The sequence below is a fragment of the Sorex fumeus genome, unplaced genomic scaffold (assembly GCF_029834395.1).
Source record: "Sorex fumeus unplaced genomic scaffold, SorFum_2.1 ptg000008l, whole genome shotgun sequence".
Classification (NCBI taxonomy): Eukaryota; Metazoa; Chordata; class Mammalia; order Eulipotyphla; family Soricidae; genus Sorex; species Sorex fumeus.
The window spans coordinates 87,020,185-87,038,700 of NW_026606065.1; the positions used below are offsets into that span (position 1 = coordinate 87,020,185).

General features: G+C 46.7%; 1 protein-coding gene across 1 annotated transcript in view; it reads left to right on the forward strand.

The window, feature by feature from the left end:
- LOC130018376 (WD repeat-containing protein on Y chromosome-like) overlaps positions 1-18,516 on the forward strand; it is a 93,051-nt gene that overhangs the window by 70,508 nt on the left and 4,027 nt on the right. Inside the window, exons 14-22 of the mRNA XM_056109069.1 lie at positions 2,705-2,870; positions 8,943-9,044; positions 9,951-10,009; positions 10,632-10,773; positions 12,959-12,998; positions 13,605-13,690; positions 14,838-15,001; positions 17,359-17,462; positions 17,974-18,090. Of these exons, the coding sequence (XP_055965044.1) occupies positions 2,705-2,870; positions 8,943-9,044; positions 9,951-10,009; positions 10,632-10,773; positions 12,959-12,998; positions 13,605-13,690; positions 14,838-15,001; positions 17,359-17,462; positions 17,974-18,090 (980 nt within the window). The remainder of the gene's footprint in view (positions 1-2,704; positions 2,871-8,942; positions 9,045-9,950; positions 10,010-10,631; positions 10,774-12,958; positions 12,999-13,604; positions 13,691-14,837; positions 15,002-17,358; positions 17,463-17,973; positions 18,091-18,516) is intronic.

Genomic DNA, 18,516 nt, shown 5'->3' on the forward strand with positions numbered 1-18,516 from the left:
TGGTTCAGCCCTTCTGGAAAACAGCATAGACGATTCTCAAAAAATTAGAAATTGAGCTCCCATTTGACCCAGCGATACCACTCCTGGGAATATATCCCAGAGAGGCAAAAAGGTATAGTCGAAGTGACATCTGCACTTGTTTGTTCATTGCAGCACTCTTTACAATAGCCAGACACTGGAAGAAACCTGAATGCCCAAGAACAGATGACTGGTTAAAGAAAATTTGGTACATCTACACAATGGAGTACTATGTAGCTGTTAGAAAAGATGAAGTTATGAAATTTACATACAAGTGGTACAATATGGAAAGTATCATGCTAAGGGAAATGAGTCAGAAAGAGAGGGATAGACATAGAAAAATTGCATTCATCTGGGGGATATAAAGCAACAAAATATGAGATTAATACCCAAGAATAGCTGAGATCAGCACCAGGAGCATTACTCCATAACTTAGAGGCCAGCCGGTTATCCTAGAGGAAAGGGCAGTTCAGATAGAGAAGGGAGCACCAAATAAAGGGTGTTTGGAGGATCCTCCCAGGAGGGGAGATGCATGTCGAAAGTAGACTATGGACTGAACATGTTTGCCACTCAATGCCTCTTTTGCAGACCACAATACCCCAAAGGAGAGAGAGAACACAGGGGATTGCCCTGCCACAGAGGCAGGGGGGATGGGAGGATGAGGTGGGGGGGGATATTATCCATGGTGGTGGAAAATGGGCACTGGTGGAGGGATGGGTATGTGATCATGGTATAATCGAAACCCAAGCACAAAAAATTGTAAATCTACAACTGTACCTCATGGTGTTTCACTAATAAAAATAAATAAATAAATAAATTTTAAAAAATAGGGGAAATGCCATGGCAATTGCAAGGGTAAGAAGTCATGGAACAATGAGATAATTCAATACTTCTAACACATTCAGAGTGACTTCCTTAACATCTATAGGCACAAAAGGGGAAAAAAAGCATGAGTAAAGTGTGATTCCTCTGGTCAGAGATGGTACAGAGTTTAAGGGACCTGCCTCGCATGTGAAGGGCCCTGGTTGATCCCCAGCATGGCATATGGTCCTTTGAGCCCTGCTAGGTATATTCCTGAGTGCAGGCATGAGTAAATTCCAAGGACCACTAAATGTGACCCCTAACACACACTCACCCCCAAAATATGATTTCCAGTCCAATATCTCACAAACTGTAAGTAGATAAACTGAGAAAATAATAATCATGCATATAGCAGGTGGCATAGTAATATGGAAAATTCTGGGAAAAGCCAGGTGGGAATCACTAATTATACTCTGACATCCCCTGGGGTGGTTGGGAAAGGCGATTGAGATGAGGGCAAAGGGAAATAGTGCAGTGTCGAATCCAGAAACTGAGGATTATGAAAAGGCTGAACAACTTGAGCATCAGGGTCAGAAAGAAAATGTGGAGACGCAATGTGGTTCAGAGGTAGAGCACTTGCCTAGCATCTGTGAGAACTGGGTTTGATCCCCAGGACTGGAGGTAAAAATCCACAGAAAAGAAATGGAGTTGGCAAGTTGTGTTAAAAGCTTGTAAGTCAGTGGAAGTCTGGCTTATAGACTCTGCAGGCAGTGGGGGATCACAGAAGAAAGGACACCACATAAGTGTATCACAAATAGCAGTAAGGGAGCCCTGAGTGATAGTATTGTAGGTAGGACACTTGCCTTGCACGTAACCAATCCACGTTCAATTCCCAGCAACCCATATGATTCCCACCAGGACTCATCCCTGATTGTAGAGCCAAGAGTAAGCCCTAAGTGCTGCTGGGTGTGGCCACCAAATAAAAACAAGACAAACAACCACAAATAGCAAGAGTAGAAGAAGAGGGAAGAGTAGAGGAACTTGAAGGTAGTTGGAAGGAGCTCTGTTGGCGTCTTCCACAGTCTACAATGCCACCTTCACTGCACCAGCCACTATCCTGACAGCCCCATCTAAGAAGGAGCATCTTACATGTCCATGGAGAGGTCCTCTGGGTGCACATTCTGGGAAGTATGTAAGGGCAAGGGAGAAAAGATGCTTTCACAGCCACAAGGAACCCAATCTCCTCACACCAACACTGCATGTCCAAGAGACGGTTGAAAGGGAAATGGCCGGTGCTGGTGTCTACAGTCCTGATCTTTCCACTCCCTTCTGCTTACTTACTCCCTTCTACTTACCCTCAAGTGGAGAGATGATCTCAATTCCTAAGAGCACTTGCGTGTCACAGTCTGGGTGGGAGAATGGGGAGTGGGGTGTAAGGCAAATACAAGTTCTGCAGGCACTAAGCGAAGGAATGCTAGGCTCTGTGATGCGGGTCAGGGCTATTGGGAAGACACATAGTCTTGGCCAGTGCTAGATTTCTTTGGCTGATTTCCACCCACGTTTCTTCCCATGTGGGGACTCCTTGTAGCTAACCTGCTCACCAGCACTATATGGAAACACGCTAGGTGCAACACTTCCCTGGGGCCTCAGAGGTGATAAATAGACCCAAGAGAATGCAGCACCACTCTGGCAGAGCTGACACAGATCTAATAGCATGTGGGGAGGGGGGCACCCAGGTCCTCTGGGTGGGGGCCCCCTAGTTCCAGATAAGCCCCCAATATGGGCCACTCAGGAAGGAAGATCCTCTTTCTCAGAGTTCAGGTAAAGGGAAGTTGACTGGGGCTTTGATATTTCTTGCTCTGTCCCCATCCCCATTCTTTCTCAGAACCAAGGACATAAGGAAGACATCCTCTGTGTGACTCAGTGCCCACCATTTCTTCTGGCCACTTCCAGTTATGATGGGGAGATCATCATTTGGAATGTCGTCTCTGGCCATGTGTACTGCAAATTGAATACCCCCAGCCCATCTGATGGTGCAGAAGAGGGAGAAGGTGGGTGACAGGCAGGTTCTATGGGCCCCCTATGCACAGCAGGCCTGGGTCCCAAGCCACATTGTTTCAAAGCATCTCAGTTCTGGACCACAGGTCTGTTCAAAGGGATAGGCCTGGCTTCAGGTTTAAGTGGTCAGAGGGAGATTCCTAAAACTGGAGGGAGTTTAACTGAGGGTCCATGCTTCAGTCCTGGGCATGGGTCCATCAAAGCTCATTTCACAGACCAGCCCACCAAAACCTTTTCCTCCGCCACCACCTACCTGTAGCAATAGCACAGCGGGTAGGGCACTTACCTCGCATGCAGCCGACCCAGGCTCGATGCCTCCGTCCCTCTCGGAGAGCCTGGCAAGCTACCGAGAGTATCCCGACTGCACAGCAAAGCTTGGCAAGCTCCCCTGTGGAGTATTCGATAGGCTAAAAACAATAACAAGTCTCACAATGGAGACGTTACTGGTGCCTGCTCAAGCAAATCGATGAACAATGGGAGGATGGTGCTATAGTGCTCCTACCTATCTGAGGACTCTCTCACACTTGAGCCCCTCATTAGTGAAGTTCTCCCAGTATCACTCTCATGACTCCACCTTCTATGGCATGCTCCTGGCATCATTCAACTCACCCTGCCCCCCAGTTTGGCACCTCCTCACGGGTACCCTCAGGCTTCATGCAACTGGCCCTCAGCACCCCACCTGGATGTGTCTCAAAACTTGTATTGCAAAACTTGTCCCTAAATTAAATTACTTGTGGATGGATGGACGCATGGATGACTGCACATATGCATTACTACTTCCATTTCTTCCACACTCTTTTTCTATTAGTGTGACCATGGGTTCATTTATTCACTTATTCATTCAGAAACTTTTGCATGTGGGTGCTCAACTTTTCCAGCATCATTTGTTGAAAAGACTGTGCTTGCCTATCAAGTGGTCTTAGCACCCTTGTTAAAAAAATCATTTAACCATACACTAGAAGAATTGTTTTGGATTCCTTATTTTCTCTTGCTGACTTGTGTATCCCTTTGTATGCCAAGGCCACACTGCTCTGATTATTGTAGCCTTGAAGTAAGTTTTGGGACCAGAAGTATGAGTCCTCTCATTTTGATTTTGTTTCTCAAAATTGTTTTCGATTTTTGGGGTCCCTTGAGATGCCATGTGAGTTTTAGGATGAGTTTTTCTATATCTACAAAAATCATCATTGGGATTTGTGAAGAGATTGCACAGTGACTGAACCTCTCTTTGGGTAGCGTTGACATTTTACAATATTAAGATTTCCAATCCATAAATATGGAATCTGTTTCATTTATGTATTTACATGTTTAATTTCTTTCAGTGATGTCTCATAGTTTTTCATTGCACAAATATTTTACCTCTTGAGTTAATTCCTGAGCATGTTGTTCTTTTAGATGCTATTCTAAATGGAGTTTGTTTTACAATTTCCTTTTCAATTCTTCCTATTGTTTGTTTGGGATAGAAACATTTTTCTGTGTTGACCTTTTCTCCTGCCACTTTGTTGAATTCATTTAGAAGTTCTGGGAGACAAAAGATTTTTCTTTTGGAGACCAAGAAAGTGATATATACTGTTTATTTAAAACAAAATATCACTTAACAAAAATTAATATAGAAATGTACATTTTATTTTTATTTTATTATTTTTTAGCTGACTCATCATGAGGTAGAACATCACAAGGCTGTTCATGATTGCATTTCAGCCATAGAAGTTATGTACATTTTAATAGCTATATAATTATATAGAAACACTCTACCATGGATCTTCTTCCAGCCCCGCTCGACCCACTTTTATAGGTGAGGAATCTGAGCTGAAGAGTTGAGGCACGACAGTTGAGTAGTGCCTCGTGTCGAGTATCTGTGCCAGATTCTTTAGGTCCCAACCTGCACACAGCCTGACTCACATGCCACTCACACAACATCTCACTGAGTCTCAATAGAACGTCCTGAAGTGGGAGGTAAAACCTCCACATCACAGATGGAGGAAAAGAGGCTGAGGGAAGTGGAATGCTCTCCAGAACACAAACATGAAAGTGGGGAGACAGACACTCAAATCCTTCCCCTGGATTTCAAGGCTTCTCCCAAGATAAATGTGGTCGGACTGGAGCCATAGCACAGTGGCTAGGGTGCTTGGCTTGTGTGTGACTAACCTGAGTTCAATTCCCCGCATCCCATGTGGTCCCCCAAGAACCGCCAGGAGTGATCCCTGAGCACAGCCAGGTGTGGCACCCAAACAAAAACAAAAACAGCAAAAACAACAAAAATGAATGTGTTAGGCAAAGTTGGGGTTTTCTTTGCTCAGCCTCTCCTTTTACTTTTCCCGACTTCACCCCTATTGTCAATCCCCAACCAAAGCCCACAGCCTGGGGGTAAAGGAGCCCACACACCAGGCATTGGGAAAGACACTGGGCTGAAGAAGGACCCAGAAAAGAGCCATAGCCCTATAGGTGATCCTCTGTGCAAACTCTGAGAATCTCCCACACCCCAGAGACAACCACAAAGCCCAATTTCAAGGGCAGCAGCTCTGGAAGCAAAACATACCTGGGCTGCAATGTCAACCCCTCTGAACATTAGATGTGTTGTCTTAGGTGGTACAACTCTTGCCAGACTCCCTCAGTACCAGCAGAGCCCGATGTCTGCCTTGCATTGCTGTGTCAATTAAAGGTGGTCCTGCTAACAACTGCTTGGCACAACATGACCACTGTGATTTTGAGGGCAGGGCCTAAGTCAGCTGTATACATTGTGGGTTTTGTAGGTGTGGAGTCCCATCAGGCCAAGTCCCCAGGACACAGCGGTGATAGACTCGGGAAACATCTCTGATCATTACTTCCAGCACTGAAGACCACCAATAGTGAGTCTTGCTAACATGACACCATTGGCTTTGCCTCTGGTATGGGCAATGGAGTCCAGAGCCCACAGACTCAGGGAGGATGAGTTAGAGCATCTAACCAGTAACATTATGTAGCTGGGGAAGTTTGCTTCTAAGTAGGCGTATACTAGGTTTTGTTGGTTTTTTTTGTTTGTTTGTTTCTTTGTTGGGCCACACCCTGCCATGCTCAGGGATTACTCCTGGCTATGTTTGGGGGACCATATAGGATACTGAGGATCAACCCAGAGCAGCTGCATGCAAGGTAAATACCTTACCTGCTATACTAGTAGGAAATACGTTAGTTCTCTCTACTAAGCAGTATAAGAGGGTTTCGATGTAAGTGATTAAAAGGAACAGTATGTGGGCCAGTATTGACAGTGCTGAAAATATAGCAGGAAGAGAGGAAGCAAGATGGAAAGAGTCACCATACTGGCTGGAGAGCTCAGCGGACTGGGTGCGACTGATTCCATCCCCGGCAACACATGATCCTGCGCACTGCAGCAGTGACCCTGAGCCTGGAGCAACCGCTGAACGCGGACCGAAACAAAAACAAAAAGACTAAGAGCCCTTAGCTGAGCTGTGACGATCAGGTGTCCTCTCTACCACTATCCACAGCCCTTCTCTGAACAAAGCCCATTTCTCTCTCTTTTTGTCAGGGTGGAGGTTGATGGGAGGAGGTTGATGCCACATCTGGCTGTGCCCAGGGCTTACCACACTTGACAGGGCATTTGCATGCTGGAGACCAAACTGGAACTGGCCATATTCAAGGCAAGCACTGTAATCCCTGTGCTATCTTCTGACCCTTGCCTGGTACTTTACTGTATTTATTTATTACAATGGGATGCTCCCCAGCAGTGCTCAGGGACTGGGGGATTCATGCTAGTTATACCTAACCTCACTGTGCTGTGATCCTACAGTCATCAGCCCAGAGGTGCTCAGTGGGAGCACAAGCAGAAGCAAGGGGGGCAAGAAGCAGGATCCAGTCCTGTGCACTCTCTGCTGCCCCCACCGGCCCTTCACCCCAGGGCCTTGCACTCCTGTGATCAATGCTCTTGCCTGCCGGGAGAATGAGGGGAAAGTGGGTGCAGTATGTGAGGCCCCGGCAGAAAATGTCCTTGGAGGACCCATGCGTCAAGGGTGCATGTTTTTCTTTTTTCTTTTCTTTTTCTTGAATTCAAAAAAATTGTCTTAAACATAGGAGTACTGCAACTTATTCAGCCGTTGATTAAGCTGATTGAACTGAGCATAAATTCCACATTACTTTTTTTAAAGAAAAATTTTAATTGGATATCCGTGAGATAGACTGTTACAAAGCTGTTCAGTATTGGGTTTCAGTCATACAATGATCTAGCACCCATCCCTCCACCAGTGGACATTTCCCACCACCAATGTCCCCTGTTTCCCCACCACCGTCCCCCACCAGCCCACCCCCCCACCCCCAATCTCCCTCTATGAGAGGCACTTTCCTTCTTGCTCTCTCTCTCTCCTTTTCCTTTTGTGCATTACGGTTTGCAATACAGGTTAATGTCCAGGGCATTCAGTATTTTTATCAGGACCATAAGGCTGGAGTAGCTTTTCAGTTGGGTGGCTGCTTTGGGATGTGGATGTGACTGCCGAGGCTTCTGAAAATACAGAGATGTGGGGGAAGGTAGCTCATCCTGACTCCGAGAAAGCCTGGAGATTTCAGTTACAAAACCTGCATACCAGAATTTTCAGCACATTATATCCTGGTAAGGTCCGTCCTGAGATGGTGGGGTCAAGCAAGGGGTATGGTGGCGATTTTGGATTGTGGAAGCAAGCGGCTGCTAGGAGTTCTGCTTGGCGGGCCACCAGGCCAACCCACCCTCCTCTGATTTACCCCCGGTCTGTTCAACCATGTGTGGGTATGAAATTAACTGCAGCTTTTGTTCTCTTTCAAGATTTATCTATGGGTCTCTGAAGTAAGGCCAATAAATGAGCTTCCATAGCTGAGCCAGAGGTGGTTTGTGGGCATGACTCCCACATACCTAACTTTTGGCTGCTTAATTTCTTGGTAAATTTGGTCCCAAGTTGTTGGGGTCCGGTCAAAGGCACAGTGGCAATTTGGGGGTGTCAGGAAGCCTGAAGGCATCACCAGGCTGTTGATGCACTTGCCCAGCAGGTAAAGGTTGACCTGCTGGCAACACCATACCCAATTTCTTTTTTCTTTTCTTAAAAATTTTGGCAATCACTTGAAGACAGAGATTGTTTGTTTGTTTGTTTGTTTGTTTATTTATAAGTCACTGGCTGGCATCAGTAGTTCACGGATCCTTGGAGGATGATACCTGTGCCTTGGGACCCTGTCAGACAATACTCCTCTGGGGATGATGATCTTGAATCCTGGGGTGGGGAGGGGGAGAGCAGTGGAGGCGGTGTGGGGTGGCTGCTCTTGATGCTTCTCCAAAAGACAGAGGAATCCTTGTGCTGACAAGCTCCAGGAGTGTCCTCAGAAGATCTGTTGTTTTCTGCCCTCATTCCCCACCCCCTTTCCCACCCAGAGATTTTTGGGCCACACCCTGCAGTGCTCAGGTCTTACTCCTGGCTCTGTGCTCAGAGACCACTCCTGGTAGGTTTGAGTGACCATATGAGGTGCTGAGCATCAAATCTGGGTTGATTCTGTGCAAGGCAAGTGCCCTGCCTGCTCTACTATCGCTCCAGCCCCCAACGAAAGAATTTATTATTATTAATTTTTAAACATTTAAAAAATTTAATTGGGGTACTGTGATTTACCATACTGTAAATGATGGTTTCCTGTGTACAAAATTCCAACACTGGAGCCCTCACCATGGTACTCACCTCCATCCCCCACGTTCCTTACACACACACACACACACACACACACACACACACACACAGTGTTTCGTGGCTCGGTTCCCCCATTGTTTCACTCTACAAAAACAACAAAATCCTGCAATTTGCCACCACATGGGCACATGTCTTGCACAGAAGGCCCTGAGTTCCACCCCAGAAACACAAGCACCTCCCCCAGCCCCCAGGATTGGTGAGTAGGGAGCTCTGGAGGTCCCTAAGCACCTGGGACCCCAGAGTACCACATCTTTGGTCTGAGCTCTGAAGACCCCTGTCTGTATAGCCATACACTCTGAGCATCACTCTAGTCCTCCCTCCCTAAAGCATGTAAACAAATGAATAAAAGTGTTTTCGGATCCTCTCCTTGGTTTCCAGGTCCTGACAGGAGCATTTCCTGCCTTGCCTTCTTAAAGACTCGGGCAGCCAAGTGTGACCGCAGTGCAGCTGCGGCTTCTCTGATGGCCAATGGGCCCCAAGGTAAAACTAGAGCCTCCCCTCGGCCCCTCTCTCCCCCATGACACAGAACCCACATTTCGTCACCCCCTTGATGAGGGGAGAGAAGGAGTTTGTTTAGAGTCTACAAAGTTGTGAAGATGGGAAACTTGTATCCCCTCAAGATCCATCTTCATCTCAGGTTGGGGCTGGGGTCTGAGGTCTAGTAGCCAACAGAGGAAGTGAGTTAGAGAAAGTCTAGGTGGTGGCAGTTCTGTCCCCAGGCCCTGGGGAATGGCGTCAGTGGTTCATGGATCCTTGGAGGAGGGTGTCTCTGTGCCTTGGAACACTAACAATCCTCTTTCAGGTGGGGGGTAAGGGGGGTGGGCACAATGACCTTGAAGTTATTGTGGATCATTATTGATGCATTCCCAAGGGACAGAGGAGTCCTTGGGCCTGGGCCCAGAAGTGTCCTTAGAGATTCTACTTTCCCTTTTCCATCTTCCACCCCTAACTGGGCCCTCCAGAGCATGAGAAAAAAATAGGATTGAGGAACAGGGCGAGCCCAAAGGTGATGAGTGGTTGTGAGACATGAGAGGAACGAGATGGAGTCTCTAAGGCTTACTTACTCTCAAGGCCCAGGCTGGGCTTTCACACAGTCCAGCCCAGCAGGGAGAGTCAGTTCCCTCTGCCTCTGAATCAAATCTCCCACCCTTACTCATGCCCCTCTGCAGGAGACTCAGTGTACTCAGTGTACAGATGGTCTAAGAGTGTGTTGCCCGACTCTACCAACGAGAAGGCCTTTGCCAACATGTGTGGGTAATTGTTACCTGTTAGAATGCACCAGGAAGAGGAGGTGTTTGCTGAAATTGGAGGCTTCAATGCCTTTCATGGAGACCCAAGATTTAACCCCACCCCACATCTAGTGTGTCCTCCTACCTCTCTACACAGGTTCCCTCACCTTCTGGAGACTGTCCAGTGGCACCTGTGCCCTTGCAGACTTCACTCCTGTAAGTTGGGCAGGCGGTGTGTTGAACCCTCCACATGTGTGAGAGGGCCAGGGAGAGGAGTGGGTTGACACTAGCCTGATAAAGTATCCCCACAGCTGTGCTGGGTAATAGGCTCTGGCCTTCTTTATCTAGATGGCTATGCTCCTTGGTTAGAAGATTAACACAGGCATGGTGACTAGTGCTTACTCTAAATGAGATAACAGCATTTCACTCACCATGAGCTAACAGGTAAGTTAGGTTTGAGTTCCTGACAGTGTGTGATTGTGTGTGTGTATGTGTGTGTTTGTATATGTGTGTGAGTGATAAGCCCTGGATATGTCTTTATAAAGAGTTTTTGTGTGCTTATATATGCATGTGTGCATGGGTGTATTTATATGTGTATGTGTGTGAGGTGGGCCCTGGGTTTGTCTTTGTAAAGGGTGCTGAGTTGGTGTTTGTCTTTGTAAAGAGCTGGTGTGCATGTGTGTGTGTGTATGTGTGTGTGTGTGTGTGTGTGTGAAAGATGGGCCCTGGGTGTGTCTTTGTAAAGACACACTTTGTAGTGTGTGTCCTTTATGTGTGTATGTGTGTGTGTGTGTGTGTGTGTGTGTGTGTGTTATTGGTCCTTGTGTATGTCTTTCAGTCTAAAAGCAAGGCCCGGGTCAGCAGCATTGTGGTGACAGCAGGAGACACACTGACTTTCGTGGCTGATCAGGATGGATTTGTGCACGTCTATGACATCCAGGATTACGGCCTGCGGGGTGTGGAACTTCAGCCTCCCAAGAGTAAGCAGAGAACTCTACTTTCACATTCTGATGAACACCAGCTATCTATTTAACTTTCCTATTCTGATGGGTTCAGTTCAATTGTACCTGTCAAAAGGGCACTTCTTTCTGGCCCTTGAAGAGCATGTTCACAAGGGCCAGAGAAATAGTCCAGTGGGCAGAGCACTTGCCTTGCTTGCATGTGGCTGCCCGGGAGTCAATGCTCAGCACTTCATATGGTTCCCAAGCATTGCCACGAGTGATTGCTAAGCACAGAGCTAAGAGTGTGTTCTGAGCACTACTTGATGTGACCTTTAAAAAAACACACACATTTGAGAAAAATGATTTTCATCAGTGTTGTTCATTGTTTAACAAAGAAACAGGAAGATGGGCTGATGGGCTTGCTTACACTCTTGGATAGAGGGGAAATTGGTGCTGTGGTGTGAATGCAGGTTAACAATATACAGCTAAAGCTTTGAACCAGCAAGTCATCTTCAAATTTGACTGAAAGAAATCATAAGCCTGAGCCCAAAGTATCATTGTAACGTTGTAAATGAATGCATGGTTTATGAGAAGAAAATAGAATCTGAATGCCTGCCATAAGGGGAATTGATTAAATAAATAATACACTGCAATATCATATAGTGATTTGATAATGACACTATATTAAAGTTTATTCACAAGAGAAATATGATAAAAATGATTAAACTAAAAATCCAGCCAACCAAACAAGGTCATAGTGTGAATATATTTCTGTAAAGCAAAGTAGTTGAAAGATTGACAGTCTGAAAAGTTTTGCATGGGATTTGAACAACATTTTCTGTGTAGAATATTGTGAAGCATTTATTTTCTCTTTTAAAACTTCTGTTTCTAACTTTTCTGCACACATAATGCTATAGTAATAACAAAGATATAATTAAAATGCTAAGACTTTATAATATTGATATGAAAAGTACTCATGTTTAGAAAAAAATCAATCAGCACTAATAAAGGATAAAGAGTAACTTTCTGATTTGATCCCCAGCCTTCTGTATGGTCTCCCAAGCCTCTCCAGGAGTGACCCCTGAGTCCAGAGCCAGGTTTAACCCCTGAGCATCACCAGGTGCTCCTGCCCTCACAACAAAGCAGCAATTTCTCTGACCTCCTCGACCACCTAACTTCCTGTTTCTGAGACCTAGTAATACTAGTAATACATTTTAGTGTCCTTCTAGAAAGTTTCCATATATTGTGCATAAGTAATCTATATGTGCATATATGTACATAAACACACTCCATAATTTCCAAGTCTTGTTTTCCTAAATATCCATATTTAGTATGTTTAGTTCTATTTGGCATATTTTAATGACTAAAATTTCATAAAGCACAATTTTTCAAAGGTCATTTATAGGTACATCTGCACATACTCCCCTTTAGTAACCTGTTCTGTCCTACCACAGAAGTTTAAAGGCTCATTTTAGAGGAATCTGAATTTGGAAGTAGGAGTGATATGCCCTGCATTAGTCTTTACTGAAGGCACTGAAAAGTATAGGCTATTTTTTTTTCTTTTTTTGTAGGAGTACTGCTATTTATTCAGCCACTGATTAAGTATAGACTATTTTTAAAAGCACTTTTTACTGGGGTCAGACTGATAGAATGTTGTGATGAATAATATGCAGAAATGCAGAGAGGGCATTTGCCTTGCATGCATCCAACCCAGGTTGATCCATAGCACCCCATATGGTTCTCCGAGCACCACCAAAAATGATCCCTGGTGTAAAGTAGAAGGCAACCAATGTTGATTAAAAATATATATAAGTATACACACACACACACGGACACACACACACAAAGTGATCCCTGAGCACAAAGTCAGGAGTGAGTCCTGTCTGCTAAGAACTGCTAAGTATGGCCCAAAAATAAAAACAAATAGACAAATAAGAATTTTTTATTATTTACCAACTCTTGCATGCTAATAAACTCTGAAGGAGGTATAGTGGCAGCACCATTCACGCGTCCCAGTTACTGTCCATACCTGACACAAACTTTCACCTGTGATTGGTGCTTCATGAAGGTCAGTAAACTGATGTGGAAGGTCAGAGATTTGCAAGACCTTTCCCCACTGGACAGACATTTAGCCTGCCTGGCCCTGTCCTGTAGGATCCAGCATCAGCACTATGGTGGTGTGCATGCCATCACAGGCACTGATGCATTCTCTCCTTTGATCTAGATGTGACTTTCTGGCGCTCCCATACCACCACAGTGACCAGGTGAGTACCACTCGTTTTAGAATTCAAGACTAAGAGAACTGTGACACTGTTCACCTTTAATCAAACCAATCCTCCCAAAAGCCTTCTGGATGAGTCAAGAGGAAGTGTTACAATTCTGCACTTGCTGGGAAAGGAAAGAATTCAGTTTCCATTGCTTGTACAGAATAAAGAGATGGAATGCTTTTGTTTTTCTTGGAAGAGGATGGTATTTTCCTCAAATTGGTCCCATTCTTGGGGTGTGTTGGGAAGCTTGGTAAGTTCATCATGGTTTGCAACTGGAATCACAATGTGCCATTACTTAGGGCAGCACCTGAAGTTGCACCAGATGGGTCTTTTTTTTCAACCTCTCAATCTTTTTTTCTAACCCATCATCCATCCATAAGATAATTTTCAGCATATCTTGTTTGATGTCTTGGGGCTAGACTGGAGAACTTGGAGGAAGTGTGGGGTGAAAACTTAGAGGAGGAGGAGAGTGCCAGGAACAATTCAGGCACCTTGCTTGGCTCTACATCCCATTTTAATTAGCGGGGTATGGCCGAACTAAGACAGTGTCCCTTCCATGCCAGCGTCACCTCTCTCTTCTCCCCTCCCATTTTATGTTCTTAGTTTGGAGCTGATAGAGGAGAAGTTTCTGCTGTCCGCCTCCCTGGACCACACTGTCCGCCTGTGGAGCATGGCTGGGGACTACATAGGTGAGGACCCCCTCAGGCCCACAGCAGGGGCTTCTGATGTGCCGCCACTGAATGGAGAATTAATTCTTTGCAGTAAAGTGTCTCGTTCTGCTCAGGATGATGTCACAGAATGCCAGGGACTGGGCGGCATTAACAATAGAGCTGTACCTCAGCTCTGAGAGGAGGGTCAGCACTCTTCCTGGTCTCAGACAGCTGCCTCACATGATAGAGGGAAACAGAGAGACAGACAGACACTCTGGTGTCCCTTCCGACAGGAAATCTATTTTCCTACTTCCACGAGGGTCTTGTCTCTGATTACAGACCCGTGTGGGGTGGAGCTTCAACATAGGACGAAAGAAGGTGAGATTCGATAGCGCCTTCATGTTATCTGACTGTAACAAAATTAGCAAAGTGAAGAGCATTTAATTTGGAAAGAGAACATAACTCAACTGAAAGCAGAGAGTTTGCTCAGGGAATGTATGATCACAGGATCATGTCTTGGAGGATCAACTCAGGCCTGGGCTAGAGGAGATGCTTAGTGAAGAAAGACCAGTCAGCACGGGTTATAGTGGTGGGATGAGCCCACTGCATTGCTCAGAAAGCCTGGGTGCCTGCATCAACAGTTTCTCTCTTCCACTAGTTGATACTTCAATTTAATTTATCCTGAAAGGTTTTAGTTTATAACTGAGTAACGTATTCAGCAATGTTATGAACTCATGCAGAGCCAACTGCCATGAAATCTTTTCTTCTTTTTCTTTTCACCTCTCTTCTCTTATATATTCCTTTTCCTTTCCTTCTTTCCTTCCTTCCTTCTCCCATCATCCCTCCTTTCTATCCTCCCTTCCTTCCTCCCTCCCTCCCATCCTTGTCTCTCTCGCTCTCTTTTCACTCTCTCTTTCTCTCTCTCTTCCTTCCTACTTCCTTCCTTCCTTCTTTCTGTGCTGGGGATCAAACCTCACACTTGCTAGGCAGATGCCCTACCTCTGAACCACACCCCTTACCCTGGAATTGTTTCAGACATAACTTCATAAGCAGAGCTAAATCTGATTGTGCTGACCTAGAAAAGACTCTGGAATCCTAATCTTAGCTACAGGCTCTTGCTCTGATCAGAAGAAAGGTTATTTCCATCCTACGTTTATTGTTTATTGGTGTGTCTCTCTTCTTCCAGGGACCTTCGGGCAGAGTGACCCCTGGGATATCTTCACCCCTGATTCCTGGAGCCATCCCAGAGTGCCCTCTGAAATTCTGACAGGAGTTCAGAGCAAGCCTATTGAGCCAGCACTGGAAGGGCAGGTTTCTGCTGTGTGCACAGGAAAGGAGGAGAGAGGAAAGGTAGTACAGGGAAAATCCAGGGCTCATGGGGGTGTGCAAGCATCCAATTCATCCCTACCAATGTGGAGCTTCCAAGCAGATCAGGTTTGAATACAAACTATCACCTGGAATGAGTCGAGGCATGAACCTGAAAACCAGGTCAACGTGACTGGGTAGTGGGTGGCGGCAGGAGGAGTAAACGGTGGGGGCCAGGATCTGTGAGAGGGATGGATCTCATCACCCAAAGTCATTTGACTTTCTCCTTTTGACCAACTAAAAAAAGCTGTTGACTGTTGATGACCTCAGAACAAAAAAGACAGCCCTAAGCTCAATGCAGGTGTCACATTCAGGAGAGACACACAGTGAATGCTCATCCCACAGTGTACACTCACTGCCAAAAACTACACTGACAAGCCAGGCTTCCTTTCGACATGCGCAGCGGAGGAACGATAGGTTTCATGCCCGGGTCTGTGAAAGTTCAAGTCAGAGCGGAGATTCTGAGAAGGCCTTGGTCGATGCAACCTTGATTTAGAGCTCGGTAAAAGATATGGATTTCCAAGAAGTGCTTGCCCTTTAATAAATTGAAAAGAAGGTCATTTCATGAGCTATTGCTCGCTGGCTACGTTACAACTCCAAAAGCAAGACACCTGCTCTGCGGGCGAAATAATGCGCCTGAGCTTTTTCTCTGGCAGTCTCCTGGAATACTGATCACATGCACAACCTCGCCCCCAACTTCTGGGCGGAGAACCACACGTGTTCAGAGAGGGAACAAAGGAGTGGGCAGGCACAGAGGATGCGAAGCCTCTGTCCTGTTGGAGGCCCCTCGCACTCACGTGCGCTCTCCTAAGTGCTGCCAAGGTTACGAGGAGGTGCTCTGAGACGCTTGGGACATGCAGAACAAATCTCCCAGCCTATGGAGAGAATATATAATCATTTCCATGTGCATTTGACATGGTGGAAATAAATGAGCTCATTAATTTTGAAAGGCCCATAATATGGAAAACAAAAGCCCAGGAGATGGGGAGGAAGGAAAAGGGCCCACGGGGGAATGTGCTGCCTGCACGTGCTCATTGAGGGAAGTCAGATGGCAGGTTCATTTGTGGGAAGGAAGGAGCAGGAGCTGGAAGCTGGAAACCAGGAGAAGGTAGAAATAAGAGGATGGGAGCTGGAGAGAAGAGGGGGGAAGACATGGGGGGAAAGGGAGAGTGATGGAGAGGGAGATAGAAGGGGAAGGAAAGAGGGACCAAAGAGATAGTACAACAGGTAGGGCACTGTCCTTGCACATGGCCAGCCCAGGTTTAATCCCTAGCACCCCACATGGTCCCCTCAAGCACCACCAGGAGTGCTCCCTGAATGCAGAGCCAGGAGTAAGTTCTAAGCATCACCAGGTGAGAAACACACACACACACACACACACACACACACACACACACACACACACACACCAAAGGAGAATGGAAGAGGGAGAGGAGCGGAAGGGAGACCATGAGACAGGAGGAGAAGGGGAGAGAGAGAAGGAAGAGGAAAGAGACAGGAAGAGAGAGGAAGGATGAAGATGAGGGGAAAGAGGAAGGGACGAGAAAGAAAGGAGGATGAATAGGAGAGGAAGGGTAGTCAATTCAACAAAAGCAGAATACATGCGCTTCCATGAGCTTTGCTGTTCTGGGCTGAAGGAGGGCGAGGCAATTAGGCTTCAGAGACACAGCCTACTGTGCAAGGAAACCATTCGGTGTTTCTGCATTTGCTGTTCTGTCCAATTTGACAGCAAGTTACTTGGGAAACAGTCGAAATTATTTCTAGTGTGCACACACACACAAACACACACAAACACACACCTGAGCTTTTGTGGAGAGCATGTATCTGAGCCACTTGTGAGCATCCCACTGGAAAATCACACATGAAGGGGGGGTTGTAGTTCAGTCTGTGACTTAGGGCTCCCCACATCCTCCTCTCAAGCTCCGCCTCATTAGGTGGGTGACCTCTGCCCATCTAGGAAATGAGGCATGAGGATTGGATGCTCCTGACATTTCATACCTGGCCTGAGAATGCAGATTCCTCTGAATGTCAATCTTGCCAAACTGAGCCTGCTGCTTGGATTGGATTCTTCCAGGATAAGGGTATCAGACACAATCACCACTGAACTCAGGGGCCACCCAGCAGAAAATCTGTCTCCTGGAAAACACTGTTGAGGTGCTGCTCATTTCAAAATTGAGGAAAAGCTCAGGGGGTGGGGGCAGGGGTTGTCTTCATGTCTGACAGATTCAGTCAGCCTGGATCTCTTGCCAACACAGAAACTCCATTTGACTGACAGTGATCCGGGTTCCCTGTCATCAGTGTGGCTGGAGATCCCATTTCCCACCATCCCCTTCCGCTTTCAGCCTGAGAAGATCTCAAACCCTCCAGGAGATGCCCTGGCCACAGCAGAAGCTGAAAGGAGAGAAGACCCACACCCATACCGCTGGCCCGCACTGGGCAGTAGCAGGTCAGTTGAAAAGAAGCACCCAGACTAGGCTGGCGTGATAGGACAGCGGGTAGGGTGTTTGCTCCGTAGGTGGCCAACCCGGTTTCATCCCCAGCATCCTACATGTTGCCCCAAGCACCACCAGGAGTGATTCCTGAATGCAGATCCAGGAGTAGCCCCTGGATGTGGTCCAAAAACCAAAACAACAAGAATAACAAAAAAGAAAACACCCAGTTTGGGGTGGGGTCTTTCCTGGAATAAGGCAGTCTTTCCCTAGGCCACTCTGTCACCTGCAGAATCCCCTATCCCAACCAGTGAGTATAAGCAAGTCCCAGATCAAACCTCACCAGTTTAATCTACCCACACGACCCAGGATGCCTTAAGGCATCCCACCCCCTGATCTTCATATGTGGGGGCCTCTCTGGTTCTGTGCCTCCACCTTCATGGCAGATGAAGCTGTCCCAAGGCTCATTGGGGTGGGTGGCCCAGCTGTTCTCTACAGGAGCCCTGTGCAGTAACTCCAACTCCCAAGGGGCTGTGGGGGCCAGACTGTAGAAGTCCCAGGAACAGGAAAACCTGGGGGCTATGCATCCCCCAGTCTCTTCACACCAGACTTGATTGGATTCTGCAGGAAGTGTGATGAAGGCAGGTGAGTGACATCCCTGTCAGGGCTCCTGAGGACCCTGTCCTCATGACAGCCTTCTTGGGTCTTCATCAAGAGGCCCAAGGAACAGTGCTTGCACGTTCTCTGCTGTTCCCCTCCTCATGGGCATTAGGGTTGAGCCACAGGGCCAGCAGAGAGATGCATCACCCCAATCTTCCCTTGTCTCTTGGTGTAGCTACTTTCTGTCCACCAAGGGTCACAAAGCTCTGTCGGGTATCTGCTTCCCTATCTGAGTCCCGGATTCTCGATTCGTGGTCACTTTATGGTATACACAGCTGCTTATGGTACACACAGCTGCATGCACACCACACGCCCGCAGCACAAAGAAACAGAAATGAAGGTGAGGCCCTTGCAGCCAGACCAGCTCCTGCGATGGAATAGAGGTCTTGCACAGTTCTGCTTAGTACCAGA